This window comes from Choloepus didactylus, chromosome 8 (assembly GCF_015220235.1).
Source record: "Choloepus didactylus isolate mChoDid1 chromosome 8, mChoDid1.pri, whole genome shotgun sequence".
Classification (NCBI taxonomy): Eukaryota; Metazoa; Chordata; class Mammalia; order Pilosa; family Megalonychidae; genus Choloepus; species Choloepus didactylus.
The window spans coordinates 27,718,911-27,737,350 of NC_051314.1; the positions used below are offsets into that span (position 1 = coordinate 27,718,911).

Below are 18,440 nucleotides of genomic sequence, written 5' to 3' on the forward strand. Positions count from 1 at the left end.
AATGAAAAGACACTCAACATCATTTGCTCTTAAGAAAATGCAAATCACAATGAGATACCATTTCACACACACCGGAATGGCTATTATTTAAAAAAAAAAAAAACTGAAAATAACAAGTGTTGGAGAGGATGTGAAGAAACAGGAACACTTGTTCATTGTTGGTGAGAGTGTAAAATGGTGCAGCCGCTGTGGAAGACAGTTTGGCAGTTCCTCAGGAAGTTAAGTGTAGAATTACCATATGACCTGGCATTCCCACTTCCAGGTATATATCCAAAAGAATTGAAAGCAGAGATTCAAACAGACATTTGCACACCAATGTTCAGAATTATTCACAATTGCCAAAATATGGAAGCAACCCAATTGTCCATCAACTGATGAATGGATACACAAAATGTGGTATACATGCACAGCAGAATATTATTCAGCTGTAAAAAGGAATGAAGTTCTGATGCATGCGACTACATGGATGAATCCTGAGGACATAATGTTGAGTGAAATAAGCCAGACACAGAAGGACAAATACTGTATGATCTCACTGATATGAAATAATTAGAATAAGGAAACTCGTAGAGTCAGAAACTAGAATACAGCTTACCAGGGGCTGGGGTGGGAATAGGGGAATGGGAAGTTAATGCTTAAATTGTACAGAGTTTCATTTGGGTTGATAGAAAAGCTCTGGCAATGGATGGTGGTGATGGCAGCAAAACAAATTGTGAACATAATTATCAGCACTGAATTACATATTTGCATGTAGTTAAAAGGGGAAATTTTAGGTTGCATGTGAGTTAATAGAATAAAAAAAGAAAAACAAACCATAGGACTGTACAAAACAGCGAACCCTAATGTTAACCATGAGCTATAGTTAAAACAGAAAAATTATAATACTGTTCTTTCATCAATTATAACAAATATATCACACTAATGCAAGGAGTTGATAATAGGGTGGTATATGGGAACTCTAATTTCTGCATGATTTTTCTGTAAACTTAAACTTCTCTATTAAAAAAAAAAGATTCTATCACGGTGTATTGTGCTGTTTTTCACTCTGGGGGGAAAAATGCATTTACAGCCTACTATTTTAGGCTAAATTAACTGGCTTTGCTTATTCTATAGTATGTTTTTTTTTTTTTAAATAAAGTACAGTCACCAAGCACAGACAATAAGGATCAAAGTGCTGACTTCAACTGAGATTTTGTTTGCAATTTTTAATTAAGCAATCCATGCAAACATTTTTTTTTTCCAACTTAAGGAGGAAAGAAAATGACCACACTTGGGTGCCTGGTGGAAAAACAAAAAACAAAAACAAAAATGCTTTCTCATTGCAACCCGATTTCAAAGCAGTGGAGTGCAGACAGGCAGGGCCCCGGCCTTAGCGTTCCTCAGGATCACTTGATTGCAAGTCTCGCAAATAGGAATCAATTATGTTAGGAGGCACGCCTTGCAAGAGGAGCCTGCAGAAGGAAAGCCCACCTAAGAAGGACAAGAAGGAAGAGGAAAAGTCAAAACCGTCTACATGAAAAAAGGCTGAAATAATACTCTCTGACTAGCTGCCTGGAAACATGACTAAATTATGTTCCAGTTAGTTACAAAGATTCATTCAGTCCCTACTTGGAAATCTTCTCCTGGTTTTAGTACATTTAGAATTTAAAGCATTTGGCATCTGGAAGAAAAAGCAAGTTCCCAGCAGACCCTTAGCAGTTTTTCTTCCTACTGTTACTCAAGCCTGGTTTAAATTCCTAAATGATTGGGAAGCATTTTTATTGTTTGAGAGGTTACATTTTATGGATCATTGGGAAGGTCTGTGTCCAGTTTGTTAATGTACTTTTTAATTAAGCACAGAGTTGAGTCAAGTACACAGGAAAAGAAAAGAGGACTACTTCTTGAACATTGGCCATTACACATTCAAAACATTGTCAAAAGTGCAAAAATTAGAAAATTTTTTTTTAAATAATAAGACCTGTCCAATACCTTCTGAAGGTGAGAGAAACAACTACTAATGTTTTATACTTACCTTCTATGCTTCTGAATTATATTTACATAAATAAAGTACCCTTTAAGAGAGGACCCATGGAACCATAAAAATCCATGGTCCTTTAGAAAAGTGTTTCACTACTTGCTAATAAACTCACGTACAGACAAAACCAGCATGCTATTTGAACATTCTTAACACTTCTTTAATGCAAGTCTGCGAAAGTCATTCTCCTTTTAAAAGTAAAATTCAAGTCACATATTGTAGAAATGGTGCCATTTATATACATGTCCATTCCTTGATGCAAAGAGTGCAGAATGCTTGGGTGCCACTCACTTTCATCTACATTAAATGTTTTAATTCATGCGTTCAACAACATGTTTCATGTCAACAGGAGATTGTTGTGATGAATAAATACTAGCTGTTAATTTCAAAATACTTAAATGCAAATTAAAACTACAAAGTTAGCGATTTTAAATAGTCTATTTTCATTGGATTACATAATGAAAATCATGCCATACTCTACAGGCTTTGTATGGCTTATGAGAGTCATAAGCTTCATATGCCAAAACCATATGAAAGCTTACCTTAGATGACAATATACATTCAAAAATCCTTATTGTGCTACAACTAAGGAAAAGAGAGAGAAAGAGAGAGAGAAGTTGTAAGCATTAATAAAGTGCTAACACCAAAGTTGAGTGCTTACAGGATGAAATTATGAAAGTATGGTCATGATTATGATGAGCTGATTTCATTAATCCTTAGTCATGTGAAAGGTGTAGGAAAATAGAAGCGCACGGAATGAAGGGCAGGGATCCAGTCACTTCAAAAGGAACATTAATATGTAAAAGATTTATTAATATGCACAACCACAAGAAAATGATTTCTACCACTTCGTCTGATCAGGTTTGGAAAAAGCTTCCAAACCATTAGCTTAAAAAGACAAACCCTACAACATATATATATTGCGTTTTTCAACAAAAGAAAAACATAGACAATAGACAAAGTATTAGTATACATATATATATGTTGAAATTCTAAAAGGCAAAATTATCAAGTAGATCTAAATATTAGACTATTGTGTTCTATAATATAGTATTTTGAATTGATTATATATACCTGATCTAAAGAAACACAAAGTTTAAGCAAACTAAGGCTCTAAAGTGTGACTATATATAATCTACAAAACCATAAAGAGAGAGCCCTAAGCCTTTCTTCTTTTGAAAGGTGACATATCTGGGAAATCAGAGAGCAAGCACTGTAAACTCAGACAGAAATCTCCTTCATTAGAGTTTATAGGGGGTTGCTTACCTAGCCCTGAAGAATTCTTAATCTGCTCTTCCAAATGGGGTGAATCATACATATATGATAGAACTACTTTATAGCGTTATACATTTGCAATGGGGCCTAGAAGTTTCTTTGTTTTAATTAGCTCATAAATACGTGAAACAATTTCAGTTCCATGAAAATGCCCAAAATGTCCAATAGATAGATGGGTTAAAGATGTGCTACTAGTTAATTTGTAATTAGAAAATCTTAAATGTAAAAGTTTCCATAGATCTATTTTTATTTGTGTCCTGCCTTCAACAGAAATGCCCAGAATACTTTTTTATTTTAATTAAAAATTTAAAAATGTTTAGTTTTCCAAGTTTCAACATGAATCTAAGGAACCTACACTGGAAACTATCTTAAAGAAGAATATCTCTTTCCATATTTGAAAAATGAAAATATTAAATGTCATTGTCTTCCAGGTTTTAATAGCCTTATATGTATAAAATGAGGTCATCTGCAGATGTAGCTTCCTGGCTTTACATATTGGGAACTGCAGTAAAGTATTTGGTTTCCCGCAAAACTTGGCTATTATATTACTTAATATCCTTGAATAATTTGGCCTTCCTTGTTCATGGCATAAAAACTGTATGCCATGAGCTGCTAAAAAATATGATTAAAAGCAAAACAGAAAGTCAAGCTTTACATGCAAAGTGCGTTTTCATGTAAGAGGAATGGAACAGAAAGTAGAAATATCCAGTGGGATATGAACTTTTTAAACCTGTTGCTGCCCCGCCAGGAAGACTGGTTGTCCAGGGGTATTTAGTCCTTGATATATCACTGTAGAATCAGAATATTTGTACCAGTATTTATTTATTCTCAGTTGACATTCTTACCTTTTTTTTTCACAGCTTAACTTGATTCAAGTCACCTATTATCAGATAACAATCTGATGATAAACAATCTCAGCTTTATTTTTAGGACCAAAGCTTTTACCAATATATCACAGTTGATACCTTATTGTTAACTTATGTGTTAGAACACATTACTCATATTATTAAAATTAAATTACAAATTATAAAAAATAGTCATCTATATTCACAACATTGTTCACTTTTACTAAAGCCCCCAAGTTGAACCATTTATAAAAGTATCATTTAAAGCATTAGCAACATTCAGTTATTTTCAAAGCACTCATAAGTGGTACTGTTGATTTTTTTTTTGGACACGTTAAAACATAAATAATACCTTGGAACTAACAAGGCTAGGAATTTAGAGACCATATGTATTTGCAACTGTGATCTTGAACTGCATTTAAAGCTAATAAAGCAGCAGAGAAAATAACATTTAAATTTGTGAGGACTATCTCAGTAGCGAGGTTTGGAATTTTCTAAGGACATTATATACTTGATATTTGAGAGGAAAAAGCCAGAAAAATTTTTTCCTGTCATTCAATATTGAAACTAATATACTGTATACCTGACAGAGAAACTATAAGAGAAATAACACTGTTTTTTAAAAAGTTATAAAAGGGTAAGAATAAAGCTGCTTAAAAAAGTTATAAAAAGAAATTCTCTTTTTTCAAGAAGTTTCCTACTATATTTATACTAGATTTAGGACTAAAAAACTCTTTTTTAAAAAATAAATTCTCTAAGCATTTACTATGATTTTCTAAAATAGATATTTACACTAGAGTTTTGAATGAATAAAGTATAGTAGTCTTTATAATTTTTAGATTATAATTTTCTCATGTAGAGAGGAAGGAAAAATAAAGACTTAGGTTATCACAGAATGGCAATATAGTACAATAAGAACAAGAGAAAACACATTAGGATTACATCACCTATAATCTCACAATGGTGATTCTGGCAGTTGCAGGGATTTTCATGGTGTCCCAAAGTAGGTTTTAATTGTCAAGAAAAAATTCAGTTTAAAACTTACAGTCAGTTAATATGAAAAAAATCGATTAAGCTGGCAGGTTATGCTGAGACATTTCTACCACATAAATCCTTATGTGTTTTCTTGGTTTAAATTGGTTGCAACACCTCTGAAAACCAGTATAAATGAAATGCATACCTATAAATGGAAATTCCCTAGTGATATTCTAAATGTGATTGCTTATAAGATGCACATGCTATATTCTATATACATAATATAAAATACTAAATTAGAAAACTTACCCCCTCCATATATATTATAAGTTTCACAAAATAGTAAACTAATTAAAAGTTGGCACAAATTCCTTAACTGCAGTTTTATTAGAAGATTTGAAGCATGAGGCTTTTAGTTACAGATGAACTACTTCACCTAAGTAATATCCCCTTGACTTTATGTGCTCTTATCATGCTGCAAACATCCTGGCATTCCACTGAATTGATATTCCTTTTGTTAAGAAGAATTGCAATAAAAAATGTCTACTTAAATAATCAAGTAGCCTTCAACATATAAATCAGAGAGAATGCAAAATGTAAAAATCTCTTCTCTCCCATCCCCTCTACCCCAGACCACTTTTGCAGAGCATTTGGATTTTGCAGTAAAGACAATAACTAGGTGATTTTCTTTTAACTTTAGCCTATAAATGAGGTCTTGGCTATCATACCTTTCACCTCCAGTTTGCATTCGATCTCCACCGTCCCAAGCTCATTGACGGCTTTGCAAGAGTAGGTTCCTCCATCATAGGGGCTGGGCTTGCGAATCTCCAGAGTACAGACCCCCTGGTTGCTGAACATCCTGTATCTTGGGTCATCCACAATCGCAACTTTGTTTTTCATCCAGGTTATTTTGGGCTGAAAATTAAGAATGAAGAAAGTTAGGTAAAAATATATTTTGTATTTAGCATATGAATAGAGCATCAAAGCCAGTGACAGAATTGCAAAGCCTTGCATAGAAAGAAAGCACTTCTAAGAAGAATCCACATCTATTTGAGCACTGTTTCTTTCTAATTAAATTCTACTTAGTGCTTGGCAAGAATGCAAATGAGCAGTCCTGGAGAAATAAACCAGATTTGTTCAGAGGACAGCTCTAGAGCAATCTTCCCAAACAAATTCAGTTGCATTGAAATCTGATCTACAGGTCCATGAGGTTAACTCATCCTAGGTAGCATATATTGCTGGGCATTCTTAAGAGAATCTCTGTGTTACAACCAGCTGATTTCCTCTACTTCCGTTTCCAGTATTCTTTTCTAATGAGCGGTCTTTACAGGCTGCTTATGCCTTCTCACCACTTAATCTCTCCTCTACGTCTGTATTCATCATTTGGTGGAAAAGGATCTACACCAACCAGATGGTGCAAGATTATTAATGATCTAACTGCCCAGGAAGACAATTCCATTCTCCTTGACCTCTTAACTACACTTGATTCCATGGACCCTCCTCTCCTTTCTCATATTAAATTCTCCTTCCTTCTGTAAATGCCACCCCCCCACACACATTCCCTCTTTCACCTCTCATATTATTTTGTTGCTCAGAACTTAGAGACTGCACTTTCTTTGTCTCCTTCACACCATCTTTTTCCTCCTCTCACCTTTCAAATGGGGTGGGGGGAGGAGAGTGGGCATTTGATGAGGTTCACTCCTTGTTCCTTGGCCCTTTTCTCACTACCCCTTTTCCTTAATTATATTATTTTCTAGAGTTTCAGATCCAAGGGGTGGAATGTAATACCCCCATGCCTAGGACTTCCAAACCAAGAGTAATTACCCTGGACTTTCTCCTAAGCTCTGCTCATACCGCTCCAGATGCCTTCTGGTCATTCCCACTTACAAGTATCAACCTCACTGCTAATTAAACATGAATTCACCATCTTCCTCCTACCCTCAGACTGCCTTCTGCCCTTGACTTCCCTGCTTCTGCTCATAGCATATTCAGAAAAAATATCGCTATTCACAATTTTTCTAAATGCCAGGGCACTTTCCCTCAGTGCCACCCAGGAGTATATATATATATATATATCTATGGGCAACACTCATTAATTCATTGTCCTTTTTAAATGCCAACAACATGAAACCTTAAAACCTTTCTAAATTTATTTGATGTGATTTCTTCCTTCCTAGCATTCTGTGCCCTCATCAGAGCACATTTTATATTCTGCCTTACATTATAGTCTAATAGGTATTTTGCTTTAATCTTAAATTACAGGAAATTTGATTGAATCAAAATTACCACCTAATTTTTCAGATGAAACAATATTATTTCCATCTCCTTAACTCTCTGTTCTTTTAAAAATAGGTGGTTTGCTTTTCCCTTAGATGGTATTCCTGAGTCAGTAAAGAAATATAAGCATTTTTCCCTTCTACATTTGAATAATGTACCTAATTAACCACCCATCTCCATCCTCCATCCCAGAAAGACACAAATAACAGCTGAAGGTCAGTTGATATTAGTACTTGCAATTATAACATGGCAACTATAAGAGAATGAGTTTAGGGTCGATTCTTAAATTTAACTAATATGCTAGAAAAGCATATTACCTTAGGGTTCCCTCTGACACTGCAGTTCAGGGTGGTGTTGTAACCAGCTATAGCGTAGGTGTTAACCAAAGGCTGTGTAAACATGGGCGCCTCAGTGAAATCGAAGTCATCATACACTGGGTTTTTGTATATTTTACCTTAAAAACAAGCATTAAAAAATTGACAAATTGGCCTGAGAATATATTATTCTTGGCATATTTTACTCACGATTAAGACCTTCCTGAGCTTAGAAAACCTATAAAAACATGAGCAAACACTACCTGCCTACATTCTGAAGAGTACATATATACAGCCAACCATACAAGGCATAAAAAGTCAGAGTGGACTCCTGAATGGGAACAAATATTGGGAAAAATTTGGTGTCTGAGTATTTTAATCAGAAATGTGTATCAGTGTGAAAGGAACAAGGAAGCACTTTAAAAAGGAGAATGATTTATGATGAAATGAAATAAAGACAGAATTCAGCTTCTCCTTTCACTGCAAGAGTAGACCACACATGTAGTTATACTGACAATGCCCAAGAATAAAAGTAACAGATGCTCAAGAAGTATGTGCTCATTCCTTCCCATCCCTGTGATTTTATCCATTTATAGACCAACTGTCCCAAAATTGGAATGAACTAAAGCTATTACTGTAAAAAATGTAACAGTAATACATTTCAGTAATACATTGAAAATTATAATTTTACTTAAACATTTTCACTATAATTTAAAAAAAGTGTTTTATCAATTTATTTCCTTTTACCTCATCTCTTCTTCTTTTAGTCTTCTCCATCTAGTCACTGAAAACCAAGTTACCAATTATCCAGTATACTACCAACTCACCATCCTTGGCAATCACGGCACTCTCTTTAGTCATTGTTGCATCCTCACTGAGGCCGCACATGTTTTCAGCAAAGACCCGGAAATAATATTCATTTCCTATGACCAGTTCAGTGATGGTGGCATTGGTTCGGTGATAATGCTCGATGACAGTGAACCATTCCTGGGAAAAAAAAAAAAAAACCAGAAATAATTTGAGGAAAATCACCTAAAAATACACAAGTTTTCCAATGGTTGAATAGAAAAAATAACAGGAATGTTTAATCTGTTGCGGTAGATTGAATTATGTACCCCAACAAAAGGCATGTTTTTAACCCACATTCCTGTGGGTATAAACCCACTCGTAAGTAGGACTCTGGAAGATACATTTATCCTTTAAGACGTGGACTCATTTGTGAATAGGATCTCCTGAGGTCCTATATGTGTGTGGCCAACTGAATCAGTGCGTCTTAATCCATTGCTGGAGTCCTTTTAAAGAGAAGAAACTGAGAAGTCAGAGAAAAGCAACAGGAGGAGCCCAAGGACAGTGCCCTGAAGGTAGACTCTCATCACCAGAACCCTACAGACTATGGGGAGAAAGTAAGGGCTTTCCAGTGCCTTGAATTAGGGCTTCTGGCCTCTAAAATTGTGAGCCAATAAATCCTTGTTGTTTAAGTCAATCCATTGTGTTGTATTTGTCATAGCAGTAGTAGCAAACTAAGACATTAGTTAAAAGAAAATAGCACCAAATGAATTAGCATTTTGAGAGTACTAACAATTAATTTGTTTAATACTTTATAATTTATTTATACTCATCTATATAATGTAATCTTTACTTACATTGGATTTATACCCTAGATGTAATCTACTACTTATATATTTCTTCATACTGTACCATGTATATCTATCATCTGTCTGTCCATCTATCCATTCATTCATCTATCATTTATCTATAGATATAAATATATCTAACATCTATCTTTTTTATAGCAAAGTGTAATTCTAAACTTTTAATAGCAACTTATCTATTTTAAGGAAGAGATGAAGCTAAATCTCTAGAGAAAAATTAATATGGTCCAATAAATTTTCCCAATATTATTAACTTAGGTTCTTTCAGGTCTTTGCTCAGATACCACTTCCTCATAGGGATATCCTCCCCAACCTTGCCCCTTCCTCCTACCATTTTGGTCATATCAAGTTAACCTGGTTAATTTTTCTTCACAGTACTTGCTACCTAAAAGTATATTATATATTTACTGTTTTACTTGTCTACTATCTACTTTCTCAACTGGAATGTACATTTCATGATGGTAAAGACTGACTTTTTGTATTCATCCCTTGAATCCCCAGTGTATCTACCACAGTAGCTGATATAGAGTAGGTGCCAAATACATATTTATTGAATACATGAATGAATGAATGAGAACTTAAAGCTAAAGTAAATTTTTTTTCAATTTTTACCTCATCATACCAAGAATTATAGTGGTTTCAAGGTATCTTGCAATCGGCAGAAAACCACATTGTACCACAATATTAAATATACCACCAACTGAGAAAATATGTTTGCTGACAAAAAGACAGTTAATAAAGGAAAGACATTTTTCTCTGAAACTTTCAGGAGCCATCATTATCTAGGTATTTGGGTATTTTAACACACCAGGCAAATGTAGTTAGTTACACCCTTCTCTATTTCCCAAGCATCTTATGCAAACCTTTATTACAAATTTATTTGGTTTTTGTATCTTCTTGCTTAGACTGTAGGTGCCTCAATACAAGGATTTTTTTTTTTAGTACAGTAGGTGGAACATACAGTAAGCGAATGAATAAATGAATGTCTAGACACATATAATGAAAAGCGTTTATGAGAGGTATGGATGACTACAGAAATATAAGTGAAGACCTGCATCTAGAGCCACAACGACACAACGGAGTGATCTCCTGGGAAGTGCTCTGGGCAGAGTGATCGTCTTCTGGTCTACAGGAGATCTGCCTCTGCTGAAATGTAACAGAAACACAGGAGTGTAGCGGTTGGGGAGTGTAGGGGTTGGGGATCATCACCTGTGTCAGGAAGACCTCAGTCACATGAAACAGCAGGGAAGTCCTGGCTCACTGGGATTGACTGGATTTTCAAGAAGACTGGTACAATGGGGCAGAAGAGTGGGGGTGGGGGTGGGGGCTGCCTGAAGTGCCCTCCCATAATAACCGTGGTATGGCTGGATTCACTGCCAGTGTCTGGCCCAAGGAGGAGCCCTCATTGCTAAGGAAGTTCAAGATGTTCAGGTCCTTCTATTGCACAGCCATCCATCTGTCCAGCTCTCCAGCTGTCCTGATTTAGATGAAAGATGCTGCTTTAAATGCCAAATCTGATCCTGTCATGTAATACCAACCCAGAAAAAAAAGAGATGTGCTGGAAATAGCTTGCGGAAAAGGAAGGCTTGAAATCCTTTGGTGATGAGTCTTCCTGCTATTTAGACTCCCCTTTCCAACCTTCTTCCTGGTATTTATCCCACATAACTTCATGAACTGAGTTCTTACTGAAGTCTATTCGTATAAATGCCTAAAATCTTACCATCAACATTGTGCTGGTTTGAATCTATTATGTACCCCAGAAGAGCCATATTCTTTTAATTCAATCTTGTGGGTACAGACCTACTGTGGGTGGGATCTTTTGATTAGGTTGTTTCCATGGAGATGTGACCCACCCAATTGTGTGTGGGACCTTTTTATTAGATTATTTCCATGCAGGTGTGACCCCTGCCCATTCAAGGTGGGTCTCAATTAGTTTACTGGAGTCCTTAAGAGAGTTCAGGGAGAGAGAGAGCTCAGAACTGACACAGACCCAGGTGCCTGGAGAAGCTGAGAGACATACATTTTGGAGTGAAGCTACGACACATAATCCAGAGTTTGTCCCTGGGAGAAGCAAGCAAGGATCCACAGGAGCTGAGACAGAATCCCACAGACATTTTGGAGAAAGCCACTGAAACCAAAAGCCAAATCCAGGAGAGAAGGTTCAGCAGAGCCAGCCATTTGCCTTACCATGTGACAGAGGAACCCCAGATGGCATTGGCCTTTCCTCAGAGATGGTATCTACTTCTTGATGCCTTAATTTGGACATTTTCATGGGCTTAGAACTGTGAATTTGCAACTTAATAAGTCCCCATTGAAAAAGCCAATGCATTTCTGGTATATTGCATTTTGCCAGAACAAACATCATTAAGGATGTGCCTAACTCTCCCTTTAAGAATAAAAAATGACTCTATGTTATATTGTGTGTCCAAATGTTCATTCATTCACCTACAAGTAGGGCAAAAGTAGGGTGTAGTGAACAGATTCTGATTTAGAAAGACCTAGACTTTGCCATTTAAAAGCTGGTGAGGAGCTGCAGTTTCCTCATCTGCAAAACAGGGATAATAATAAACAATTCATACTCCAGCTGGGTTGTTTCTTGAGCACCTAAGCTTTTTACCTCCTCAGGACCTTTGCACATTTTATTCCCTTTAGAATCTTTCTTTTCTAACTGGTGTCTTTTTTTATTTTTTTTTAAGATATAAATCCACACTATCCAACATGTCACAAGGAAAAAAAAAGTTGCGTGGATGTAAACCTGGGTCAGAATCCTGAGCAAATAAATGTTTGTTGAACAAATGAAGCTGTTGAATTTCATGGGCATTGTGCTAGCTGCTTTGTATTTTTTGGCCTTATAATAATCAAGCAGGGTAAGTATTAGTGCCCCTATTTTACAGATGAGGAAAACGGGAAATCAAAGAGGTATAAGGGACTGTCCATGGACACATGGCCGTGAGGGGCAATGCTGGGATTCAGATCCAACTCCCTGTGGCTCCACACACCTTCTCCACGGCCCCCATGGTCCAGCGCCAGAGAGGACCTCATGCCTCCCCCTTTACCTCTGAGAAGATGGGATTTTCCTTCTTTGAAAGCAAACAGAGAAAGCCAAACCGTACCATGCTCTTCTTGTCGGCCTTCTGGATCGTGTACCCCGTAATGGCAGCGTTCCCATTGTCCCTTGGTGGTGTCCATGTTAGAGCAACATTCTCCCCCCAGACATCCTCAATTTTCACAAATTGAGGGGGGCCGGGACGGTCTATGATGATAAGATCAAAACATCACATCACTGTGAGGTCACTTTCCCCTCCAACCGATACCTTGTGAGGTGGGATATTTTAAACGATCCTTTTCTGTCTTAGGGGAGGTAGTGCTCTCCAGATGCCTACCATGGGGGCTTCTGAGACTCCAGACCTTCTGTTGGAATGGCCCCACCTCAGATCGCAGGGCACAGAACGACCTCAACGCTCCTCTCAACTTAACAAAGACAGAAAGGTCTAGCCAGTGGGGAACAAGTGCTTAAAGAACATGAACTTTTGCCCATGGGGAGGCTTGACACAGGAAGTTGTCCTTTTAATCAGACAACAAGAGTCTGCAAAATTGCTGAAATATAATAATCAAAATGTTTGCAAACAAGGCTTCTCCTAGATCTGCTCTTACATTAATTACTGGACATTGCAAAAATTACAAAACAGTTCAAGTGAGCGGGGTGTATCTGTAAGGGATCCTTCCTCTATTCCCCTCACTCTGGATGCTGTGTTAAGAACTCACCTGATTTATTATTTAGACAGGTAAATGTCTAGCTTGACCTTCAGAACCAACCAATGCAGGGTCTAACTGTATAACTTTGTTTAGCTATGTCTTCCTTACATTCATTCTTCACTGGAACTTTATTAGTAGAAAACTTTAAAGGGAGTAAGAAGTATGTTACACTATATCTAGAATTTGCAAGTTTTTAATGCAAGAATTCAACACAGAAAATAGTTTTATCACAGGAGAATTGAGAAACTAAGACTAAGAGAAAAGCTGGATTGTAACATAGTCCAGACGGTTCTCACTAAAATGTACATAAATTAATTTTCTTTTATAAATGCCCTAAACCTCCCATGAGTAATCCTTTTATTCAGTGAAAAATTATTTTGAAATACTAACAAATATTACTAATTGATCTATTAAAAAAAAAATAAAGAGTAAAGAGCCAGCCTAACAAAAATCCCTTCTTCTGCCTTAATGACAGGGACAATTAGTCCCCAGACTACTGTGACAGATGGCCTTGTTTCTCCCTCCAAACCTACCAACAATCTGGATATCTATCGTTGCAGTTTCCACGTATTTGTCCACTTTGACTGAGAGATCATATGTCCCAGAGTGGCTCCTCTCTGCTTTTCTGATAAATATGATTGTATCCGTCTCCGAGTTACGAATGTTTATTTGATTCTTATCAATTTCGGCACCATCCTTCTTCCAAGATAATTCTGGTCTTGGTTTTCCCTAAAAAAGAAAGACAGGAAAAGTAGGGAGGCAGGGCATCAGATTGTCTCTGGATGTTCTCATCAACATCACAAAAGTGACAGTGGCTTAACACACACTAGGAGGGCTGCAGAACAGTCTGGGGCTGGGCGAGAAGGTCATTCTTGTGGGCAAGGCGCAGAGTTTGGTACTTGACGTTTCTAATTTCCCTTAATCCTCACATCAAGATAAGTGTCATTATCCTCAGTTTTTAGCTTCAGGAATGAAATAACTTGCCCAAGGGCTTACAGGTAAGCAGACGCTGGGACCAGGTCTCAGAGCCCTGTCTCCCTGGCTGCCAAGCCTATACACTACACCCAGACAGTTAAGTGCATCAGCTTTGGGGCCACAGAATCTGTATGTGAGGGCAAGTTACTGAAATTCTCTGTGCCTCAGTATTCCAATCCATAAAATGGGAACAATGATAGTACATAGTACCTAATTCACACAGAGGTCATAAAGATTAAAGTCCTTAGAAAGCTTTTGACACACTATGTAAGTGTTGTATTAATATTTTCTAAAAGTTAATGGTTATTATTCCACTGTACTGTGTTGCTCATTTCAGCCTTGTCTGTAATTCTCTCTCTGCTGTCTCTAGCTGCTGAAATTCTTTTCCATTACAGCCTTTTTGAGGGCTATAATCTCATTCATGGGTATGAGTTTCAATTTATATTAAAAAGGAACTTCCTGGAATTTCTGAGGACCTAAACTCACGCCCGTAGAGAGAAACCAAGTATTAATCAAGTCATGTGAGACACAGCTTTCCCATGTGCTCCTACTGGGGCTCGTAGATAGGTTACAATAAGGGATGTGGCCCACAGAGCTTAAAGAACCCCTGTCCATAGACCTTGAAAAATGGTTGGGGGTGCTCAGACTTGCAGATGGGAAGCAAAGAACAATACTGTTTAAAAAAAAAACAGTTCTGGGTTTTGTTTCCTTAGATATACAACTTACTATTAGCCATCGGGGAAAAAGTGAGTTCTCTGACTGCATAATGGAGTAGGAAAAAAACACTGGGTTAAATGTCAGGAGACACGGTCACTTCTCTTGGCACTACCCTTTACTTGCTGTGTGACCTTGGCAAGTTATTTAACCTCTCTGAACATCAGTTTCTTCCCTTCTCAAGTGGGGCTAATGAAATCTGCTCTTCCTGCCTCAAAGGGTGTTTCTGAGGATCAAAGAGGAAATGTTTATAAGACTAAAGGAGTCCAAATATACACACTATAGAGTACAGCAATACAGACACTATGCACTAGTCTCATCCTCACCCTTCCTGGAGACTGGGCAGCCTCTGGGATGTCATACTTACAAGGTACCTGTCCTCACGCTGCTTTCCTCTCCCAGACCCAGCTCCAGAAGCTAAACCCCACCAACCCCCAGCACCCAAGACCCAGAAACAGGATTAGCCCTGGTGGTAGGAATGATGCTAAAACGAGAGGGCTGATTCAGCAGCCGGAGTCCAGGGCTGGGTCTGAGTGCCAAGGACGTGCCCTGGCTCCTCTCCTGGTTTTATTTGAAGCTGCAGGAGGAGAGAAGCGGGAAGAATCTTGCCAAGCCACATCTTTCCTCCTCCTGCTGTTTCTACACTTGGCATCCTCCCTGGCTTTCATGCTGATTTCATGCACTGTGTATGTGGGACGATACCTGCCTCTTGGCACGGCTTGGGACCCAAGAGCAATAAGTACCCTGAAGTGTTTTTCCCTTTAGCTTGGTTTTCACTGGAGCCTGTGTGTGTGTGTGTGTGTGTGTGTGTGTGTGTGTTTGAATGTGTGCAGACACTTAAATTGTCATTCTAAAGCCATGCTGTCTGTTAGAATACCCACTAATTACATGTGGATATTTTAATTAAAATTAAAATTAAAAATTCAGTTCCTACATCACGTGGGCCACATTTCAAGCACTCAAGAGCCACGTTTGGCTGGTGGCTGCCACAGTGGACAGCAAGATAGAGAACATTTTCATCATCACACAAAGTTCTATTAAACAACACTGTCTAGGGGCATAGAAGGAGTCATATTAAAAAGGACACAGGGGTGGACTGTGTGTGTGAGAGGCTAAAACTGATCATTGCATGCGAAACCTAGTTAATCTTGTGAGTGACAGACTCTTTTGCTGAAGCAATAATTTAATGATGTGCACATATTTCAGTTAGCGGCATCAAGATCTTTGAATTTCCTACAAGATTTCAAAATTATCTCTCTTATTGGAATTTAGTTTGGTTTGGGATAACAAGAGCAAGTTACCATGTGCTGTTTTCCTGAATGTTACTCTGAAAACTTCACTTAAAATGAAGATCAATTTTCCAGATTTATAGGACCAGAAAGAACCTTCAAGTATTTTTTTTTTTTAGGGTATTCTCCTTTTATCCTCCCTCTCTCACCTTAGCTGCCCTTGAGCTTCAGGCAAGACTAGATCTAACTTATCTCATGCCAAAGGAAAATGCACAACATTTTCATAGATTTTACAGATTTCTTGAAGTCTATCGCAGGAGACTGTCTCCCACAAATCTCTTCCATTATTTACCTACTTTTCCTCTGAACAAATCCTGACTCATAATGAATGTAAGTACTAGAGTGCCTCCCTCTACTTCTAAAACACCTCAGTACCAGAAAGAGAAAAAGAGGGATCCCTGACTCATTACCTGGAAAGGTATAACCAGATTGACGGCTTCTCCAACTCTCCGGATGTAGGTTTGCTTCAGGTGCCTCGGGATGCGGATCTTTGGAGCCTCTGAGTGAGGGTAAAATAGCATAATTTTTTGATTAGTGTACCATACTGGAAACTGCCTTACTGAAACATAATGGCATAATGCTCACTGGGCTAAATCTTAGAAGCACCACTAACAGATTTTACATGGTAACTTAGGCTTAAATGTTTTCTTCAAGCAGAAAAGAGATGTTTTAACAGTTTGACTCAGCAAATTTCATCTTTGACCTCTTTGACTTCACTACAACTTCATATATTTTTTGTTGTTGTTGTTATGAGCCTAAAGCAACTTTAAAGAAAACCACCAAATTTTCTCTTAAGACCTTATAAATATTTTTCATAGTTTCCTAACAAATTATAATGTCTAATGAACTTCCATAAAAGATCTGCAGGTGCTGCTTTATCCAATAGGACTGCTTATTCTTTCTCACCAGAAAAAAAAAAAAACTGTTTTAAGCACCCAGCAGTTGCTATTTAGGGAATTCTGTTGAACTTGTTCTGTGTGACTAGGGTGAAGTTCACGACAGGAAGACCTAGTCCACTGTCTATTAATGTTCATTAATTAAAAACCATGAAGATACTACTACATGTTGCTGCAAGCTTCTCATGGGTAATGAGTTAAAGGCTCATAGGTTCACAGGGACCAAGCAAGTCTCATTACTTGAGTGGTTAGTATGTGCTGGACACTGGGCTAAATGTTTACATGAAAAAACTGATTTCCACCTCACAGCCATCCTATGAGGGAGGTCCTGCTTTTATCCCCACTTTATAAGGCAGGAAACTGAGGCATAGGATGTTAAGTAACTTGCTCAAGATGACACAGCCAGGATGAGAACCTGGAGTCAGACGCAAGTGCCCGTGCTCTGCTTTGAAGCATGGATTCTGGAGTCAGAGGCATCTGGGTTTGAATCCTAGATCAGACACTTAGTAGTCTCCTCAGTCTCCTCATCTGCAAAATCAGGATGGTACCACCATCCAGTTCACAGAGGTACTGTGAGGATTAAATGGAGTATCCCACATAATGGCTGAGTAAATATAAATGCTCAGTAAATATCAGGAGTTTATCATGGCGGTGGTTGTTATTATTATCTGTTATGGCCAGAAAATCCTCTAACTCCCTATTTCTTCACATATGAGGAAAACTGAGACCCAGCAAGAGCCCACAATTAATTAACCCATAAGAATATTAATAGCTAACACATATTGAGTACATATATGCCAACAACTCTATTAATCACTCTTACTTAATGCTCCCAACCCCATGATGTGGTAAATACTATTATGATCTCAAACTGTTCACAGATAAAGAAATTAAGGCTCAGAAAGATTAAGTCTTACCCATGGTCACACAGTTAATAAATTGTGGAAACAGGATTCAATCTATGCAGATTATCTCTAGAATCTACTAAGATGTGCAGGCATCATTCTTTTTTTCTTTGATCCATCCATCCATCCATCCATCCATTTGTCTATCCATCCATCCCCTAACTCATTCCCAAAAGGTTTGAGACAACTACACAATGAGTCTGTGGCAGAACAGAATCCAGAACTCAGGCCCTGAGTCTAATGTTCTTTCCCTTGGAGCTGTGGTTCTCAAATATTTTGGTCTCAGTAACCCTTTACCCTCTGAAAAATTGTCAAGCCCCTCCAAAAGCTTTTGTTTATGTGGCCTATATCTATCAATACTTAACATTTAGAAATTAAAACTGAGAGATTTTTAAAGTATTTGTTTATATATTCATTTAAAAATAATAACCTAACTTTTTTTTTTTTTTTACAAAACAAATCGTACATTTGATTATTCACAGTACCATTACATAGTTGTGCATTCATCACCAAAATCAATCCCTGACACCTTCATTACCACACACACAAAAAT

The 18,440-nt window shown here is 37.5% G+C and overlaps 1 protein-coding gene across 2 annotated transcripts in view; it reads right to left on the bottom strand.

Annotated features, from left to right (window-relative positions):
- Positions 1 to 1,098: 1,098 nt before the first annotated feature.
- MYBPC1 (myosin binding protein C1) overlaps positions 1,099 to 18,440 on the bottom strand; it is a 61,915-nt gene continuing 44,573 nt past the window's right edge. Inside the window, exons 20-26 of one of the 2 annotated variants that reach the window (XM_037845972.1) lie at positions 16,497 to 16,585; positions 13,642 to 13,837; positions 12,466 to 12,605; positions 8,528 to 8,687; positions 7,704 to 7,840; positions 5,838 to 6,024; positions 1,099 to 1,470 (exon numbers count right to left, since the gene is read on the bottom strand). In XM_037845972.1, coding sequence (XP_037701900.1) covers positions 1,370 to 1,470; positions 5,838 to 6,024; positions 7,704 to 7,840; positions 8,528 to 8,687; positions 12,466 to 12,605; positions 13,642 to 13,837; positions 16,497 to 16,585 — 1,010 coding nt within the window. In that variant the 3' untranslated portion in view covers positions 1,099 to 1,369. The remainder of the gene's footprint in view (positions 1,471 to 5,837; positions 6,025 to 7,703; positions 7,841 to 8,527; positions 8,688 to 12,465; positions 12,606 to 13,641; positions 13,838 to 16,496; positions 16,586 to 18,440) is intronic. The other variant, XM_037845973.1, reaches the window with a different exon arrangement.